Source organism: Populus euphratica, unplaced genomic scaffold (assembly GCF_000495115.2).
Source record: "Populus euphratica unplaced genomic scaffold, PopEup_1.0 scaffold212.1, whole genome shotgun sequence".
NCBI lineage: Eukaryota > Viridiplantae > Streptophyta > Magnoliopsida > Malpighiales > Salicaceae > Populus > Populus euphratica.
Genome location: NW_011499976.1, coordinates 79,780 through 97,829, shown reverse-complemented (window position 1 = coordinate 97,829; position 18,050 = coordinate 79,780). Strand labels below are relative to the sequence as shown.

General features: G+C 32.5%; 2 protein-coding genes across 2 annotated transcripts; one reads left to right on the top strand and one right to left on the bottom strand.

Moving 5' to 3' along the window:
• Positions 1–1,512: 1,512 nt before the first annotated feature.
• LOC105139532 (pentatricopeptide repeat-containing protein At1g11290-like) lies at positions 1,513–4,807 on the bottom strand. Its single transcript, XM_011046004.1, has 2 exons — positions 1,993–4,807; positions 1,513–1,875 (listed from the first exon to the last, which is right to left on the bottom strand). The coding sequence occupies exon 1, from the start codon at positions 4,683–4,685 to the stop codon at positions 2,238–2,240; it is 2,448 nt and encodes an 815-aa protein (XP_011044306.1). The 5' UTR covers positions 4,686–4,807; the 3' UTR covers positions 1,513–1,875; positions 1,993–2,237.
• Positions 4,808–4,940: 133 nt separating this feature from the next.
• On the top strand, positions 4,941–9,945 carry LOC105139531 (putative exosome complex component rrp40). Its single transcript, XM_011046003.1, has 10 exons — positions 4,941–5,050; positions 5,151–5,225; positions 5,342–5,428; positions 6,138–6,194; positions 7,836–7,928; positions 8,432–8,504; positions 8,615–8,690; positions 8,821–8,911; positions 9,112–9,228; positions 9,539–9,945. Exons 1-10 carry the CDS (start codon positions 5,000–5,002, stop codon positions 9,545–9,547), a joined length of 729 nt encoding a protein of 242 aa, XP_011044305.1. The 5' UTR covers positions 4,941–4,999; the 3' UTR covers positions 9,548–9,945.
• The last annotated feature ends 8,105 nt before the right edge of the window (positions 9,946–18,050 follow it).

The following is an 18,050-nucleotide window of genomic DNA, read 5'->3' as shown; positions in this document are numbered from 1 at the left end:
TTATCATTAATTTTTTTTAATTAAATTTTATCAGTTCTCTATTTTTTTTAATTTTTTTATTATTTAATTAAAAAAATTAACTTATTAACCCAATTAAAACTATAGTGCGAGTTGTTATTTTTATTTTAAAAAAACATAATTGCATCCCTTAAACATTGTTTTTACGGGGAAAAAATGCATGCAGTGCAACACGGACCCAGAACGTATCACCCCACAAGTCTAGTGAATTTTTCAACGAGGATGGGATCAGATACCTCTTCAATTGGCCCAACTAGGCTGGTGAGTTCTTGACAATAGAAGGTGATGAGATGAGACTCCGATCATGCAATACCATCAAAGAAATTAAACACTCTCAAATCTAGGGCTGGCTGATCTTAAGATCCCACTTGCTTCAGCTCAGTTTCCAAGATTTCAAGTAAAAGCATTAAACATGACCAGTCTTCCTCCAGGATTTTAAGAAGAGCTCTCAAGGGACCCCATCAGGAATATGCCTTTCAACTTTTCTTTTACCAGCAAATCGTTCAATTTCATCTCAGCTGAGTTTGCCAGAGATGAAAAGGCATGTTAACTGCTTAAGAAAGACATCTAATTTGACAGCATTTTAATGAGGCGAAAGCGACCAATCTGAAGTATGAGGAAACATCAAGTAGTCGGACGCAAACCTACTATGTCTGTTTGTTTACTGAAAAATATAGTATTTTTTAAAAAATAAATTTTTAAAAAATTAATTATTTTTTTATATTTAAATATAATAAAAAATAAATTAAAAAATATTTTTTAGTATTTAGTAATATTATAAAAAATAAGTTGAAAAATAATTTATTAATAATTTATTTTTCTTAACTTTTTTAAAATAATAAAAAACAAATCTTACAAATTAAAAAGTTGAATGAAAATAAAATTAAAAAAAATATAATTTCATAAATGATCTCAAATAAAATAAATAATAATTAAAATAATAGAAATCAAAACTAAAAAATAAAAAAATAAAAGATGAAAAAATTAAAATAATAATAATTAACATTTCATAAATTATTTCAAATTAAATAAATAATAATCAAAATAATAAGGTTCAAATTTAATAGATAAATAATTTCAATAAAAAAATATAAGAGAAAAGCAAATAGCAATTACAAAAATAAAGACTAAAGTTAATATAAAAATTAAATTTTAAAAGATAAAATTGAAAAATAAATATTTAAAATAAAATATATATAGTAATAAAAAATTTAAAAATCAAATTTAATATAATCAATAAATAATATAACATTTCTAAATTTTTTTATAATTTTTGAAAAGTATTTTTCATCCAAATTTTTTAGAAAAATATTTTTTTAAAAAATAAATTAAATTTTTCTTTATTTGAAAAATATTTTCTGTTAACTAATTTTTTTTAATAATAAATAAACACAAAAAAATTTTAAAAATAATTTTCAACAACCACTCCCTGTGAAACAAAAAAAAAGGTTAGTTGCAGGGAAAAAAACCATTTAATTGGCACCTGCACAACACTGAGAATTATCTCAAATCTCAATTACTCAATCAATGCCTGCTTCCTTTCGTTCCAATATCACCCCATACATCTGGCGTTGAATAAGCATTGGCTCATTACTTTCAACTAGTGAATTTTCCTTTTTGTTTTGCCACTTACAAGGTTAGACCCACAAACAGAAACCATTCCTGTCAGAAAAACAAGGCCATCCTCGGCCTCACCAGGCTCACATACTTCAGCTCAATTTCCAAAATTTCAAGTGAAGGCATTATACATGACTTGCATTCAAGATTTCAAGGAAAGCTCTCGACTGGCATTTCAGGAATAAACTTTTCACCTTCTGTTTACCATCAAATTGCCCAATTCACCTCAGATAAGTTTTCCTGAAAATGAGAAGACATGTTGATGCTTAGAAGATAAAAATAATTTGACAGCATTAATGAACAAAAATGACCAATCTAGAGTAAAGAAAAATATCAGATAGTCGTACAGAAACATACCTGATTAGTTTCAGGGAGGAAAAACTAATCGGTTGGCATCTACGTGGTTCCAATAAATCATTTCAAATATCAGTCACTTGATAAATGCCAGCTACCTTGCTTTCCAATACCATCCATGCAGCTTGGCATTGACAACTATTGATTGAACATAATTCAAATAGTTTTCTTTCTCGTTTCTCCTTACAAGGTTACCCCCGAAGACAGAATCCTTTCTTCTTATCAAAACAATTCTATCCTTTGACTCATCAAGCCCAGTACTTGTTGCTTGCTGCTTGAATGTGAGGAACATGCCCCACTCTTTTCATTTCTAGTGATAAACTTTCTATGGTAGCATAGATATCCCCAGACCGATCATGTGAGTAATCACCAGCAACAAATATATGTATACTGTTATCAACTTCAATCCAACTGCATCCAGGCTGCTTTTCCAGTCCCATTTGTTTAATTTCAGTTCGAACTCGAAAAACTTCATTCAAATTTCCATAATCTTCATACAGATTTGCAAGGAGTACACGGTAACCAACACTTGAAGCATCAAGTTCAAATATGTGATTTGCCACAACTTCTGCCAACTTTGTGTTACCATGATTTTTGCAGGATGCCAGAAGGGAACCCCATATTGTATCATCTGGGGAACAAGGCATTGACATTATCAGATCATATGCCTGATTTAGATTGCCAGCTCGGCCCAGAAGATCAACCATGCAAGTATATTGTTCAACTCGTGGTTCAAGGTTATAGTCTTCCATCATGCTATTGAAATATTTCCATCCCGCGTCAACCTTCCCAGAATGGCTGCAGCTGGAAAGGAGGGAAGTAAAAGTTCCATGGTCAGGCTTTATGTTTGCTTCTTTCATCTTTTCAAATGTTGCAAACATTTCATCAGTATGGCCATGCATTCCAAAACCCAGTAGGATTGAATTCCACGTAACTTCATTTCGTACAGGCAATTTTTCAAATACAGTCCGTGAGCCATGTATGTCCCCGCATTTGGCATAGGCACTTATTAGAGAGTTGTTTACAAGAGCATTGGTCTCAAACCAATGCCGTAGTAGGTAGCAGTGAACCTCCTTACAAAGGATCATGACTGACAAGTGAGTGCAAACAGAAAGAATACATGCCATGGTTACAGTATTGGGCTTGATTTGTTTAGATTGCATATCACGAAATGCCTTCAAAGCTTCATCTGCACACTTATTTTGAGCAAATCCAGATATTAGCGCATTCCATGATACCAGATCTCTGGTTGATAATCCATAAAAAACTTGTTGAGCATACTCCATGTCTCCACATTTTCCATAGAGATCAACTAGGGCACCGCCAACAAAAACATCAGAATCAAACCCCATCTTTATAGCAAATCCATGAATTGCCATCCCTCTAGGCTTAAGAGATAAGAATGAACATGCCCGGAGTGCAGCCAAAAGAATGACAGGATCTGGAAAACCACAATCCAACATAAACTCACTGAAAAATTCCAATGCTTCATTTGGGTAACCATTCTGAGCACAATTCAACATCACTGAACCCCACATGACTAAGTTACGATTTTGAGACTTTTTGAATATTTGCAAACTGGTTTCAGGATCACCACATTTAAAATACATCTCCATAAGAGCTGTTCCAACTCTTACATCATCATCCAGGCCAAGACCCAGAATGAGTCCATGGACTTGCTTTCCAACAGCTAAATCCAGCAATTTGGAGCACAAAACTAAAACAACCACGACAGTTGAGGAATCTGGGCTAATCCCTAATTCTAACATCTCAACAAACAATTCCAAAGCCAATGAAAGACATTCATTTGAAACATACCCCAAGATCATCACATTCCATACCGCCATATTCCTTCCCACCAACTCATTATCCCGAATTCTCTCAAAAACATTTTCAGCATTCTTTATATCTCCACATTTCATGTACATTTCAATCAACGCACTCACCAAGAACTCATCAGAATCCACCCCTTTTTTCACAAGGAACCCATGAATCTCTAGCCCATGAGTCAAACACTTAATTGAAGCGCACGATGAAAGAGCAGCAAGACATGCCACCCGGTTATGATATGAACCACCACATTCCTTAACCATCCTTCTAAACATCACCAACGATTTCACATACTCTCCTGATTGACAAAACCCAGATATCATTGTATTCCACGAAACTGAATCTCTCTCCTCCATCCTCTCAAACATGTCAACCGCATTCCCACCAGCCCCACATTTCCAATACATACCCAAAAGAGAATTCTTAACAAAAATGTCTTGTAAAAACCCAAACTTCAACAAATGCCCATGAATTTGTTTCCCTTTATTAACATCATAAAGCCCACCAAACGCTTTAATCAAACAAGGAAAGAACCTGAATTCCTCAACTGGAAAACCACATTCAATGAAATCAAGATACACTCTAATTGCATCCTCGAAAAACCCATCTTCTGTACACTCCTTAATCATCCTATTAACCTTTGAAACATCCATAACAGATTTCCTGGTCAAAAACCCACGTGAATAAATTGATTTCTCAGATGGGTTTTCAGCCAACCGAATTGAAGTAGCATTATTTTGTAAGCTGCAAGAAATTAAAGTTGTCTTTTCAAGATTTCTGAGAGTTACCTTGTTCGGAACTGACACAAGTTTGTGACTCAAGCAATGACCATTCAACGGAAGCCAGTGTGACCGTACAATTTCCATTTGCTCTTTGGAACTAGCTCAATCAAGTGATGTCGTTTTCAGTTTCCAGACTACCATCTCCGACATCATATTCATAACACCTATCTTCTCTTCCTTTTTTTTTTTTTTTTGGTAAGTATCTTCTCTTCCTTTTTTCTTACGTTAAGTTTTAGGGATAGAGTAAAAACGACAAGTCGTTTGGGGAATGTTTCAAGACCGCCCTTGTCAGATATTTATCATAAACGGTGCGTTTTAAGAATAGTATATAAATTCCCGCTTCCCTAAATTCCCTCCTCAGCGAAGAACGCACAGAGAAGTATCTATCGCCGATAAATATGGAGAGTAAATCCTCCGGTTCGCCGGCGACCTTTATTGATAACTTAGTGGTAGGTTTTCATATTCTTCTATACACTTACAGATTTAATTTCCAATTCGTACAGTTATAAGACTCAAACTCTCTCTCTCTCTCTCTCTGTCAAATTGTAGGTACCAGGAGATGTGGTTGTTGATCTTTCTAGCATGACTAACCAGACAATTAAGCTTGGTGGTGGGCTCCGTCAGGTCTATCTTTTAGGTTTTTTTTTTTTTAAAAAAAAAAACTTTTGAATTTCTTGGTCTGCAAAGTTTGTTTCTTTTTTCAAAATTTGGTTTGAGTTTTGGTGTCTTTAATTTAACAGGACTGTGATGCTATATCTGTAATGAAAGCAGGGAAATTGAGGTTCTCAAAGCCAAATAAATATTGGGTTGAAACCTCCCAAAAGAGGGTATGCTTGCTTACTTACTGATTGCCTATTAGTTGGTGATGTGGCAAGCTGTGACTTTTGTTTTTCATAATATTATGGGCATATGCTTTAAATTTGTTTAAAATTACTTAACAATTTGAAAGGGACCGCAGTAACGAGCTAAATGGGAGTGTTGATTTGTGTTAAATATTTTTGAATTGTTTGGAGAAAATAAAGGTGGGATTTGAAAGGCATTTCATTATTTTCTATGAGGAATGAACAGTTTTAATGTTGGATTTTTTTTTTTAATTTGTTAGCTATCTTGTATTATAGTTTATGCACTGATGCCAACAGTGGATAATCTAGCAGATTGCTCAAAATTTTAATAATATAATACTTCTTTGTGATTGAGTTAGTATTTTGTGTGATCTTGTATGGGAAGCGCTGCTGCTGCTGCTATTATTCTCTTTTAGTTGCCAATCTCAACGTGATTTTATAGAAAATTTGTAATTTGCACATTAGTGAAGTATGCCAAGATCACGGAAAGTTTCGTCCCTAAATCCCTGTGAAAATTTCATTCATTCAGTGGATGGGATCCACAATGAGATCCCTTCATCCAATGAATGGTATTATTATGCAAGTGATTTCAGGTAGGAACTATATCTGTTTTATCTCACACATGACTTTAAATATTTTTTGTGGTTGATGTTCATTATCTTGTGTATGATGATTTATTTGATTTTTTGTACAGTATGTTCCGTGTGCGGAGGACAGTATACTTGGAATTGTTGTAGACTCTAAATCAGATGTAAGCACTTTAAATATGAGCTATGTTGTGAGCTTGATGCTATTAATCACTTGATGATTGCCGTAACTTTCTTTCTGCTTTAGCTTTATGAAATAATCCATCTCAATATTTTTTCCCTCCAAAAAGAAATAGGTTAAATTGGGAAGACCTGGAAAATTTAAGTTTTATTATTGACATGAAATGAAGAATTGAGCTAGGCTGGGTAGTTTTTGTTCATATCACTAAAGAGTATATATACAAGATATATATCAATCATTTAGCTAAGTCAACTATGCAATTGAATAGGCTACAATCTGGGAGCTAAAAGTTAGGTTAAAAATCAGCTAACTAATTGATAGTTGTATACACCTAATATTTTTTTATCTCTCCCCCTCAAGTTGGGGCATTTATATAACACATACCCAACTTGGATGGCGAACTATTGAAAGTATCACTAGTAACAACATGAATCATTATATCAGCCAACTGATTCACTTTTAATAGAAGAAATCTCAACCACACCAGAGTCGAGATTGCCTTTGATGTAGTTCATGTCAAGTTCAACATGCTTGATTCGATTATGTTAAATCAGTTTGTTAGCAATCTCAGTAGCCGCTGTGTTGTCACAAAAGACCACCACTGGTAAGTTCACCCAAGAGAATTAATTTTGAGCCAAGTAAGCTTTGTAATTGCATGATGGAACTCAAGGTACTTTGCTTCTGCATTGGATAGTGATACCACATTCTATTTTTTACTCCAAGTTAGAATGTTACACCCAACAAATGACACATATCCAAAGCTAGATTTTGTATTTAATTTGGATCTAGTATATCCCACAATATCCAGGTGGTTATGTTGAGAGAACATAACACCTTTACCTAGAGAGGATTTCAGGTAAGCCAAGATACGATTCACTGCAATCATGTGTTGGTTATTTAGATTATGCATGAATTGAACACAACAATAACTGCATATGATATGTCAGGTCCAATATGAGCTAGATAGATCAACTTCCCTGCCTACCTTTAATACCTTTTGTTAGTAATTGGAATATGATCCGGATAGAAAGCAAGACCATGGTTTATCACAATAGAAGTATTTACAGGTTCACAGGTCGAGTTGCCAGTTTTGGTTAGGTCTAATATGTGATGCAGGAGATATTGGTCAAACACAAGTTGACCTCTTTAATGAGCAAAATTGACCGAACCAAATTGTGGCTTAAATCAAAATAATCTGTTGATTTTCTTAATTAGCTTGGAAGACATAAGGAAGCATGGATAGGAAAGATCTGATCTAGTCTATCTTCTTTCTTACACTATTCTCTGTGATCAGTAACTGTAGAATGGTGACTGGCTATTTGGAATTCATGGTAGTGAAGGATATTACTAAATGCTTCAGCATGTACATTTTCCTGATTTGTGTGCTTCATGTAATGTCTTTAAAACATTGCAATGGTTTTGCTTACGAGCCATGAGTGCTTATACTTGTTCTATTTATTTCTTCTTTCCATCTATTATGTTAAATGCTTGTTCTGTACGCTTCCCATGTCCTTCTCACAGTTGGTGTATGCGTTCTCCTTAATTAAATTCTAGTGTTTTTCATCCATCTTGCTTTATAAAATATTATTACATCCAAATGCTTGCCTTAACTTTTAATTTGCAGAACTTTCTTATCGACATGAAAGGACCTGCCTTGGCTTTTTTGCCTGTGCTTGCATTTGAAGGAGGGACCAGGAGAAACATACCCAAATTTGAGGTTCATACTCATGAAGTCATATTTCCATTAGTGGCATTGTTTACTTGGTCTATGCCTTAGTTTCTCGTGTGCAAGGAAATCATATCAAATAGTTTGGAACTACGATATCTTTTCAAAAAATCAAAAGTTTGAGTTTATAATCCCATCTTATTTTAATTGCATGGACGGCAGCCCAAATTTTGCTTGCCATTGTGGAAAACTAGAAATATCAGGATTCTGTAAAAGTGAAATTAATCATGAAGAAACTTTATTTGCTGCATTTTGAGATGACACCTGTGGAAATATATATCATAATGAGGCTAGTATTTTACCAATTTAAGAATTCACCATCAGAAATCACAAAGTCTTGCAACTACCTTAACAGTGTCTGCCTTTTGGCTTGGCACCCAGTCTTGATTATTTCTTTCTCTTAACATTCATAAATGAACAAAAAACCGTGGTTGAACTCTTCAAACTGAAATTACACTGCTAATGTTTCGTTTTACCAATGCTGCTCGGAGCAGGCAGGTACCCTGCTCTATGTTCGAGTTGTGAAGGCAAATCCTGGAATGAGTCCTGAGTTGTCATGCACTGATGGTTGGTTAATCAGCATGCTTGTAATTGTGTCATATTACTGTTTGGTTTGTTTTGTAAATTATTGCAAACTATTTCTTGAGCTTTCTTAAAATTTTGTTTTTGTTTCATAGCCAGTGGGAAGGCAGCAGAATTTGGTGCCCTCAAAGATGGCTACATGTTTGAATGTTCAACTGGTCTATCAAGAATGTGAGGCATCTCCCCTTGTAACTTTTAATAGACTGAAGCCACTGCCTTAAGATTTTCACTGCATAACGAAATTACTTAGCTAGCTTCCGTATTTATGTTTCATGATGGATATGTTTTTTTTCGTGTTTAGGCTGTTGAGCTCACCAACATGTCCGGTTCTTGAGGCTCTTGGCAAGAAGCTCTCCTTTGAGATAGCAGTCGGCTTAAATGGCCGTGTTTGGGTATGATTTTTTGAGCAGTGTTACTATATTTATTTCCTTTTTTTTTGTTTTCCTTTCATTCTTTTGTTTCATAGTCGTCTCATCTTCTCTGCTTTAAGCATGTTTGCATTGATATACCACTTTAAGACTGCTCCGTTTTGCTTTTGTAGAAGAGATCAAATTCTAATGATAAACCCTTATCTTTTCGTTTACGAGTATAGGTGAATGCTAATTCTCCATCAATAGTAATTATTGTTGCCAATGCAATCATGAATTCGGAGACTTTAAGTGGAATTCAGCAGAAAATTATGGCAGAGAAATTGCTGCAGAAAATTCAGGTGCTTGCATCGCATTTATGATTCAACCCTTTAATCATTTGAGATGGAAGGTTGTTTTTTAAAATGTATTAAAATATTTTTTTTATTTTTAAAAAATTATTTTTAATATTTTCATATCAAAATACTTTGAAAATATAAAAAAATATTAATTTAAAATAAATTAAAATTATTTTTTTTTGAATTTTTTCAAAAATATATTAAAAAAAAAACAGATATTATTCCTGTCATCCTTAGATTCATTTTTCCCTTTCTTTGATTGATTCTTTTTTTCCCCTTTGATTTCCTTGTTATAACAAAACTTCTACCGCAGAATGATTGAAGAACTGCAAACATTGTCTCTTGGATCCACCATATTAATTAATTGGAAGGGACAGGTTCATGTACGTAGAAGTTTGAAGACCAAAATATAATGGTCACCAGCTCAGTTTTGGAGGCTTATAATGGCAAGTACTTCTTGAATGTACACGGACTGTTCGAGGAAAGTGTCCCTTTTGAGATTTTTGCCTATTTACTTCCGCTTTAAAAGATGCAAAATATTTTAAGCTGAGGATTCGGATTGATTCTTTCCAAGTGCTTATATAAGCCAAATTTTTGTAACTGTGGACATGTCGAGGCACTGAACTTTAATCAAATTTCGTTAATTATTTGTCTTGGTAATGTTTATGTAACTTGTCAACAATTGTGAACACATTTTATCTATGCATGCTCTATTTTGTCTTGCGGAGCCTCAAGTAGATAATCCAAGTTTCTATCGTGTCCTCTGGTTGGTATGGCTGTTGGGATCGGAGGGTTCGACTTTTGGATCCATCCTATCTGAGATGCAGAGTGGTCCCTTGCGCTGTAGTTTCTATCGGGAGTCTGACACGTCTCAAACCATACCTTACGATCGTGAAATGGAGACAGAAAATCTGGTGCCTATTTTTGGCTCTACGGTCCTTACCGGCTGAAAATCTTGTGGACGAGATATGACCCTTGAGAAACAGGGGTTCTTTCACTTATTAGCAAACAAAAGACCAAGATTAGCAAACAAAAGACCAAGAGAAACAGGTAAAAATGTGCTTTCTCCACTGTCCTGCTCCCCTGAAATCTTTGAGATTGTCATGGAGGGTAAAGACACAGCAGCGAACATGATGCAAAAGGGATCTATGGAAAAAGAGAACCTTCGCTGCGTGCAACACAACTACATCAAAGTCTTATATTGCTAAACCCCCTCGCCTGGCGGGAGCTTGGGTTTTATTTTGGCGAGTTGATCCACCCAAATGGCCAAAACTCTTTTCCGGGTCAATCTGGAGTCGGGTCCGAGAATCCGAGAAACACGAATTCCAAGCTCATAGACCAGGGCCACTGTTAATGAATAAATTCACTGGCCAATATAAAAATACTCATTGGGAGTCTGTCTACCAGCTTGCTCGTGAAACCTTCATTAAATGGTTTCGTACTGAGGGTGATGTATTATTTGTTTTCAGGTATTATCTTTGCCGTATTAACTTAATTTCCAGGCCTCTTAAATGGTGTTGTATTTATCGCTGCAGCTGCATGTCGATTTTCTGACCTGTACAGCAAAGGCATGCATTTCGTCAACAATCTTGACCTCAAAAGCTTCACCATGTACTCGAACTAGAGAGGAATCCGAACTTCATTATGATACCCATCATAATTGTATTTAAAAATCTCCCTTTCATAAAGTATGCTTAATTTTGTATAATCTTCATGGCATTTGTTTCCATCAAATTTAAACTTCTGAAGTTGAATTTAAAACAATCTCTACCTTTAATCCACCATTTTCTTATTTTCTCATCCATTAACCTTTTAAACAATAACCAGATAGTCAAAGGGGTTGGCAATCCATGGCACCGCAAGAAAGGTTGGTATTCCAAGTTCCAGCAATGGCTACATCAAATAATCTTTCAGATGGATCAATGGTCCAGCTCCTACTAGGAAAAAAACGAATAAATTAAATGGAGGATGGGCCATTTCGGGAAAATAAGTGACGAGTATTTAATGCGCAACATGGCCTTGTTCATCGCTCCCATCTTTAACTGCATATACTGTCTTCTTTTTGCAATTTAGAAAAACAAAATCCTTACGGTTCCCAATAAATAACTCACCAGTCTATTCAGGTCAGTGCAGTGCAGGCACGGACTCTTATCAATCTCAACACTTCAGAAAGGCCTCTGCATCAACTCTCTCTGGAGTTTTTAGCTTCTACTTCTGCAAAGGTAAACGCCCTTCCAACTTCTTTACATTGAAATCTGTCCATGGTAATCACGTGCTTGCCCATCGCTGATATATAGCATTATGAATACTATCACTTCGATTTTCGTAATTGTTGGTGTTCAACACGGTGATGTTACAGTGACGCATAAAAATGCTTCCTATGTCAAAATTGCTCGTGGATTACTGCGTAGTGTTGGTGTGGTTGGAAGTCCAACCAGGTCCAAGACAAAAAATAAAATAAAATAAAATCATTGTAAGCTAATTTTGACGTAAAGGAGGAAATATAGATGTGGGACAGCATGCTGCTACGCAAAAATTGCTTTCATATGGATCGTGGATTGATCGGCCCGGTCTCCTGCAACAAAAGAACAGTTTCACCATGTATTGTCCAAATTAGTGGGAAAGAGATACCTGTGGAATTGAGTTCGTCGGTGCTGGTACTTAAAAAAATAATAAAATATTAAAAATATTTTAAAAAATAATAGTTCATAACCTTGTTATCCGCTACTCTCTCTAATGATGAAAATAAGTTGACACAATAAAAAAAAGTGAAAAAAAATTAAAAAAAATATTAAAATATACTGAAATTCTAATAATAATACTATTGGTATTATTAAAAAAATATCCATAAAACTAATTCAATGACACCAATAAAAGTGAAAAAAAAATAAAAAAAATATTAAAATATACTGAAATTCTAATAATAATACTATTGGTATTATTAAAAAAATATCCATAAAACTAATTCAATGACACCAATAAAAGTGAAAAAAAAATAAAAAAAATATTAAAATATACTGAAATTCTAATAATAATACTATTGGTATTATTAAAAAAATATCCATAAAACTAATTCAATGACACCAATAAAAGTCATGAACGGTAACCGGAATAGAGCACATGAGCCGTCCAAATGAATCAGGGTTCATTTATTTTTGGACAACTTGTATGGCACACTCCTGTCATCGTTAGTAATCTTTATTGCTGCCATTGGATTCATTTCGTTTAGATCATTCTAACAGCACTAATGATTTTGTTATCGAAGTTTCGTTGTGCCTATAAGATTTTTCTCTCTCTCTCCTCTCTTTTCATAAATTATAAAAAAGAGAGAGGAGAGAGAGAAAAACAAGGATAAAAGGAGAGAAATAGACCTCAAAGATATACCAAAATTCCAATAACGACATCATTGGACGAATGAATCTAACAAAAGCAAGGAAGGTCACCAACAATGATCGGAGTGTGTCACACGAGTTGTCTAAAGACAAATGAGCCCCAATACATTTGGATGGTTCATGTGGCTCATATCGGTTGCTGTTCGTGATTTTTTTATATATTGTTAGATTTATTTCATTGATATTTTTCCAATAATACTAGTGGTGTTAACATTAGAGTTTCGATGTGTCTTTGGGCCCTTTTTCTTTCCTTCCTTGTTTTTCTCTATCCTCTTTTCTTTTTCTTTATTATAAATCATGTCAGCCTATTTTTATCATTTGACAGAGTCGTAGATGTCATTTACAACTCTCTAAACTATACTACTTTTCTAAATATTTTTTATACTGTGTTATTTTATCCTCTTTTTTTTAAGTGCTAAACTACAAAAATACTCTAGAATTTTAGCAAGTTTTTTTTATATATATTTTAACACATTTTAAAAAAAAATTAGAAAATAACATAGTGCAAAAAATACTTAGGAAAATAACACAGTTAAAAAGAGTAGCATATAACACTTTTTACTATCCTTAAATTATAAAATAATATATAAAAAATGAAATTGAGGAGAGAGGAGAAAGGAAAAAGAAAAAAAGAAATAAAAAGACCTTAGAGGCATACAGAAACTCTCATGATAACACCACTAATATCATCAAAAATATCTCGATAAAATAAATTTAACAATACCAATAAAATTCATTAATAAAGATCAAAATTGGCCATACGAGCTACCCGAAGGTGGTGGAGCTCACTTTTCTTTAAGCAAATTGTGTGCCTCATTCTGGTCATCATTGTTGACCTTTCTTGGTGTCATTGAATTTATCTCATTAAGATTTTTCTAATAATACCGGTAATGTTATCATATGAGATTTTATTTTCCTCCAAGATCTTTTCTTTATTTATTTTCTCTCTCATCTCTTTATAAATTACAAAAAGAAGAGAAGATAAAGAATAAACATAAAGAATAAAAGAAAATACTTTGGAAGAACATCAAAACTTTGATAACAACTTCAACGGTACCATAAAAAATCTCAACAAGATGAATCCAACAACATTAAGGAAGCTCACTTATATAGATCGGAGTGAGGGACATAAGCTTCTCGAAGGCATGAGCCCTGCCACCTTCAAGAAGCTCGTGTGCTCCACTCCAATATATGTTAGTGAACTTTCTTAATATAACTGGATTTGTCTTATTGAGATTTCTATAGTACCAGTAATGTCATCATTGGAGCTTCAAAGTCTTTGAAGTCCTTTTTTTTTTTATCTCATTTTATGTGGGAGTGGATAACTAATGTGGTATATAGGTGGACATGTCCTGAAAACTACTAAGTTTATGGGGGGATAAGTAGTTAATTGCCCAAGTCCTTACTAGAAAATGAAGAAAGTTTTCAAATGTAACTTCTATATAGTTTTATTATAAGTAGGTTTTAAAATATATTATATAGTATGTAATACCCTATATGTAGAAGATATATTATACATAGCACTCATAAGGACTTGCATATTTCTTTGTTGAGTTTAATAAATGTTGAAAAATATTCTTATAAATTATTATGCACTACACATCTACGTGTGTGTTTCATTTGTTTATAATGAGTGAGATGTAGGAAATCTCTATTGGGGTGTGAAACTCTTAATTATAGGAAAACATGAGTAATTGATGAGGTAAGGTTAAATCTTGTTAGGGCTATATTGCTATATAATAAGAAAAAATTTAAGTGAAACATTTATCATTATAATAATTGGTATAAAAGATTTTTTGGTTTTAAAACTTGAAAATATTTATGTACCAAATCTATATACAAAGTAATCAAGTAGCTACAGAAATAATTCTAAAATTATTAACGCATCTCGAAAGCTTGATAGGGTCTATTACAGAGGATGAAGATCACTCAATGGATGATAGGCTAATAGTTTTCACACAAGACATCTTAACAAAACAAAGGGTAAAAATAGAAGAAGAAAAAATATCGCAACCTGGTTTTATAGTAACTAGAAAACCTTATTTGGTCTTTCAGAACTTTTAGGCAAAAGGCTATTTATGTAATAAAAAAAATAATTATCACCCTGTACATCCTGTCTAAGATAAACTATAATTTTTTTAAAAAAATAAATGGTGTTTATTATGTTGGGAATTGCCTAAACTAACATGTTTTGTTTTAAAGTCTAAACTAATAAAGTGGGTTTTAATTTAGAAATGAGAAGGGCTTGATCCCCATTTAGAAAATGTTCAAGCATTGGACTTGCTAAAATGGTGAGTTATTTGATGATTATTGAACCTATAATAAATACATGATTTGAATGGCACCACTCATTTTAAATGGGCTTTTATGGGATCAAGTTGATCCAGCCCAACTTGCTCATAACATCAATGAAAATATTTTAAATATAAAACAAATAACACATACCAATATGGTTATAAACATGTATTTACAAATTCAAATACCGGATAATAATCATCGAAGGATACAAGTGAAAAAAGGGACCCTCTAACCCTGGGTTGAATTCTCAAAATAAATGATAGCTTATACGCCATAACAAACACAATAATAAAAACCACATGATAAATAACATAGGCATGCACTTGCTAATTTAAACACTTGACAATTAACATGTAAAGATGAAAGCCATGAATATGTCATCTAATCATAAATTGAGTTCTTGAAATAGATGGTAACTTATACATAAATATAAACACAATCATATGTGCATAAAAATTTTGCATTGAGACCAAACTATTATGAATCAAATAAACTAAAAATCAAATATGATCCCCTTAACCCCATCATGGATATTGATTCTAACCTTATCTCGTCTTGAAAAAATGATGCCCAACAACTTTTTACTCCCAGACATGGACTCTAACATCTCAAATATCTATTATAATACCCATAAATAATCAATAAAATTATAAATTATTCAAAATAAATATAAATTTATTTTGATTTGAAAACAACCTTCGAAAGATATTGGAGTTGACTTGAGACCATTGAATAAAGACCAGACAATGTTGATGTATGGACTTACACACTTGCACATCTAGTACATGTGGAAAGCTTGTGGCACACATGCTTCATGCACTGAATTTGACTTGCAAAGATAGAATAGAACATTTTGATTTGAAGAATTTTAGGTTGATTTTTTAGGCGAAAAGATTTTTATTTAGGGATGATCCATGTTATGAATTTTAGGTTGGAGAATAAAGGAATGAGATTGGAATCCCAAGATTATTTGGTTATCGTGTGTTTTTAATGAGGAAAAATGACTATCAATGACTACTTAGAGGATCATGAATATTGTTCATTTTCAAAGAAGATGGAGGAAAAGGTTTTTTTTTTTTGTCAAATTAGCATGGTAAACTTAAAAATTTAGGGGGAATGACATCGTTTGAAAAATATTTGGTGAAATGACATAGTTTGACTTATTGTCTTTATGAAGTGTGATATTAACTAAATGTCATGTTTCTCAAGCACAACAACTTAAGATGTTGCGCTTCACAAGTGCGATATTAATTAAAATTTAAACATATCAAACACCATCAACATACAGATGCTCCCCTTCTCTTGAAAAAAAAAAAACCATTGTCTCCCTTATATCTCTCTTAAAAAACTAGTTCATCACTTATATTTTTCCTTTTAAACAACTAAAAATTAAATCCATTCTAGTCTTTAAACATCATTTCTTATTGAAAATCTTAGGGCTACTTATGATTATAGAACATGAGAATATGTTAAGTTTAGTTAGAATTTGTTAATTGTGGTAATTATGGTTTTTTATAAAAAAATTTAACCGAGACAAAATTTTAGGTATAGTTCCTATATAGAGGGAACTCTATCCAAATTTTGATAAAATTATAAATATTTTAACTCTATAAAATCATAAAATAAATAAAATTCAGATTAATAAAAACTATGATTTTATCAATTTTTTCATGCTTAAAAAACATGAAAATGACCTAAAATCTTATAGTTTAATTATTATCTAACCGTTTTGTCAAATGTTAAGCGGTTTCTCAAAATGATCATCTTGAGAATGTCATAGTTTTGAACCATGACATTGAATAAGATGTTATGGTCAAAATCATGACATTTCATGTCACGGTTGTGAATCGTGCCATTAGTTATCGTGGTTCTGAAATGCGACATGTATCAAATGTTCTAGTTCTCAATCACAACATTATTGAAATGTCATATTTCTGAACTATGATATCTTCAAATTGTGATATTTTTCCAAAATATTTTTATATGTGTCACTTCATGTTTAATTATGTTTAGAGTGTTAATTGCCTAATTTATCCGAGAAAATGGTAATGAGTAAAGGATTTTTAGGTCAATATGAGGAAGATGGTAGAAAAGCTATTATAAACGCGAGGTGTGAAAAATTAGCAGAACTATTGGTTAGTGTGGGTATAATGTGTCTAATGGAAGTTTATTATTGTTATAGTGGTGACTAATGATTGAGTTTTGACAAAATGATTTGTGTTTCTATTTTTGGATTGTTATGGGATGTCTTTTTCAAGAAGAGTGTTATATATATAAATTTTTTTGTATGATTTTTTACTCTAGGATTTTACACTATATTTATGATGTTCTTTAAGCTTTTATAGTATTAAGTTTCATGTTAAAACTGGAAAAATTAAAAGATTTTAATATTCTTATCATATTGGATAAGAATCTTTAATTTAAAAATTTTATGATTAAATATTGATTTATTTTATTTTCTTACATGTGCAGAATCTCCTATAAATGTTTTTATTAAAAACACAACTCTTTCAATTTTGTTTGATCCTATATTTATTTTTCCTTCCTCATTTATATAATCTTTTATTATAATATTTGATTCTCCATCATTTTAGTCCCTTTTTTCTTGGTGGTCATCATTTCAATCCTTAGTTCATTTTATTTTATTTTTATTATAAAAACTTATGCGGAATAAAATAAATAAAAGTACAAAAAATCTTGAAATGACTAACAATTGACCAAATCACCTCTAATAGACATTGTTTTAGGAAATTTAAAATACTTTGGAAAAAATAAAAGAACAAAAAGTTATGATAACAATAGCAAAAAAAAACACAGAAAAAAAAAACATAGAAAAAAAGAGAAGCGAAGAGAGAGTACATTTAACTTACAACAGAAATAAATTGATGATTGTAAGCCACAAACACTTCCATTAATAAGAGTACTTATAGGCCCAAATTGTAAAAATCAAAACCCTTTGATAGATTAAGGAGTTCAAATGAATTAAAGAACTTTACACAAGATAAAATAGTATTTCAATGTTGCTAAGATAAGTTTGAATGAACAAGAGGACATCAATACAATGTTCCTTATAAGTGATTTGAAGTTGTGGTGGAGGATAAGAACTAAGAAAGATTTAAATGCTAGACGATTTAA

Excerpts from the sequence above, each read along its gene's own strand:
- LOC105139532 (XM_011046004.1), bottom strand. The coding sequence starts at position 4,685 with ATGGAAATTGTACGGTCACACTGGCTTCCGTTGAATGGTCATTGCTTG.
- LOC105139531 (XM_011046003.1), top strand. The coding sequence starts at position 5,000 with ATGGAGAGTAAATCCTCCGGTTCGCCGGCGACCTTTATTGATAACTTA. Across the intron at positions 5,429-6,137 it reads TTGAAACCTCCCAAAAGAGG|TATGTTCCGTGTGCGGAGGA; the intron begins GTATGCTTGCTT and ends TTTTTTGTACAG. Across the intron at positions 8,912-9,111 it reads GCTTAAATGGCCGTGTTTGG|GTGAATGCTAATTCTCCATC; the intron begins GTATGATTTTTT and ends TTACGAGTATAG.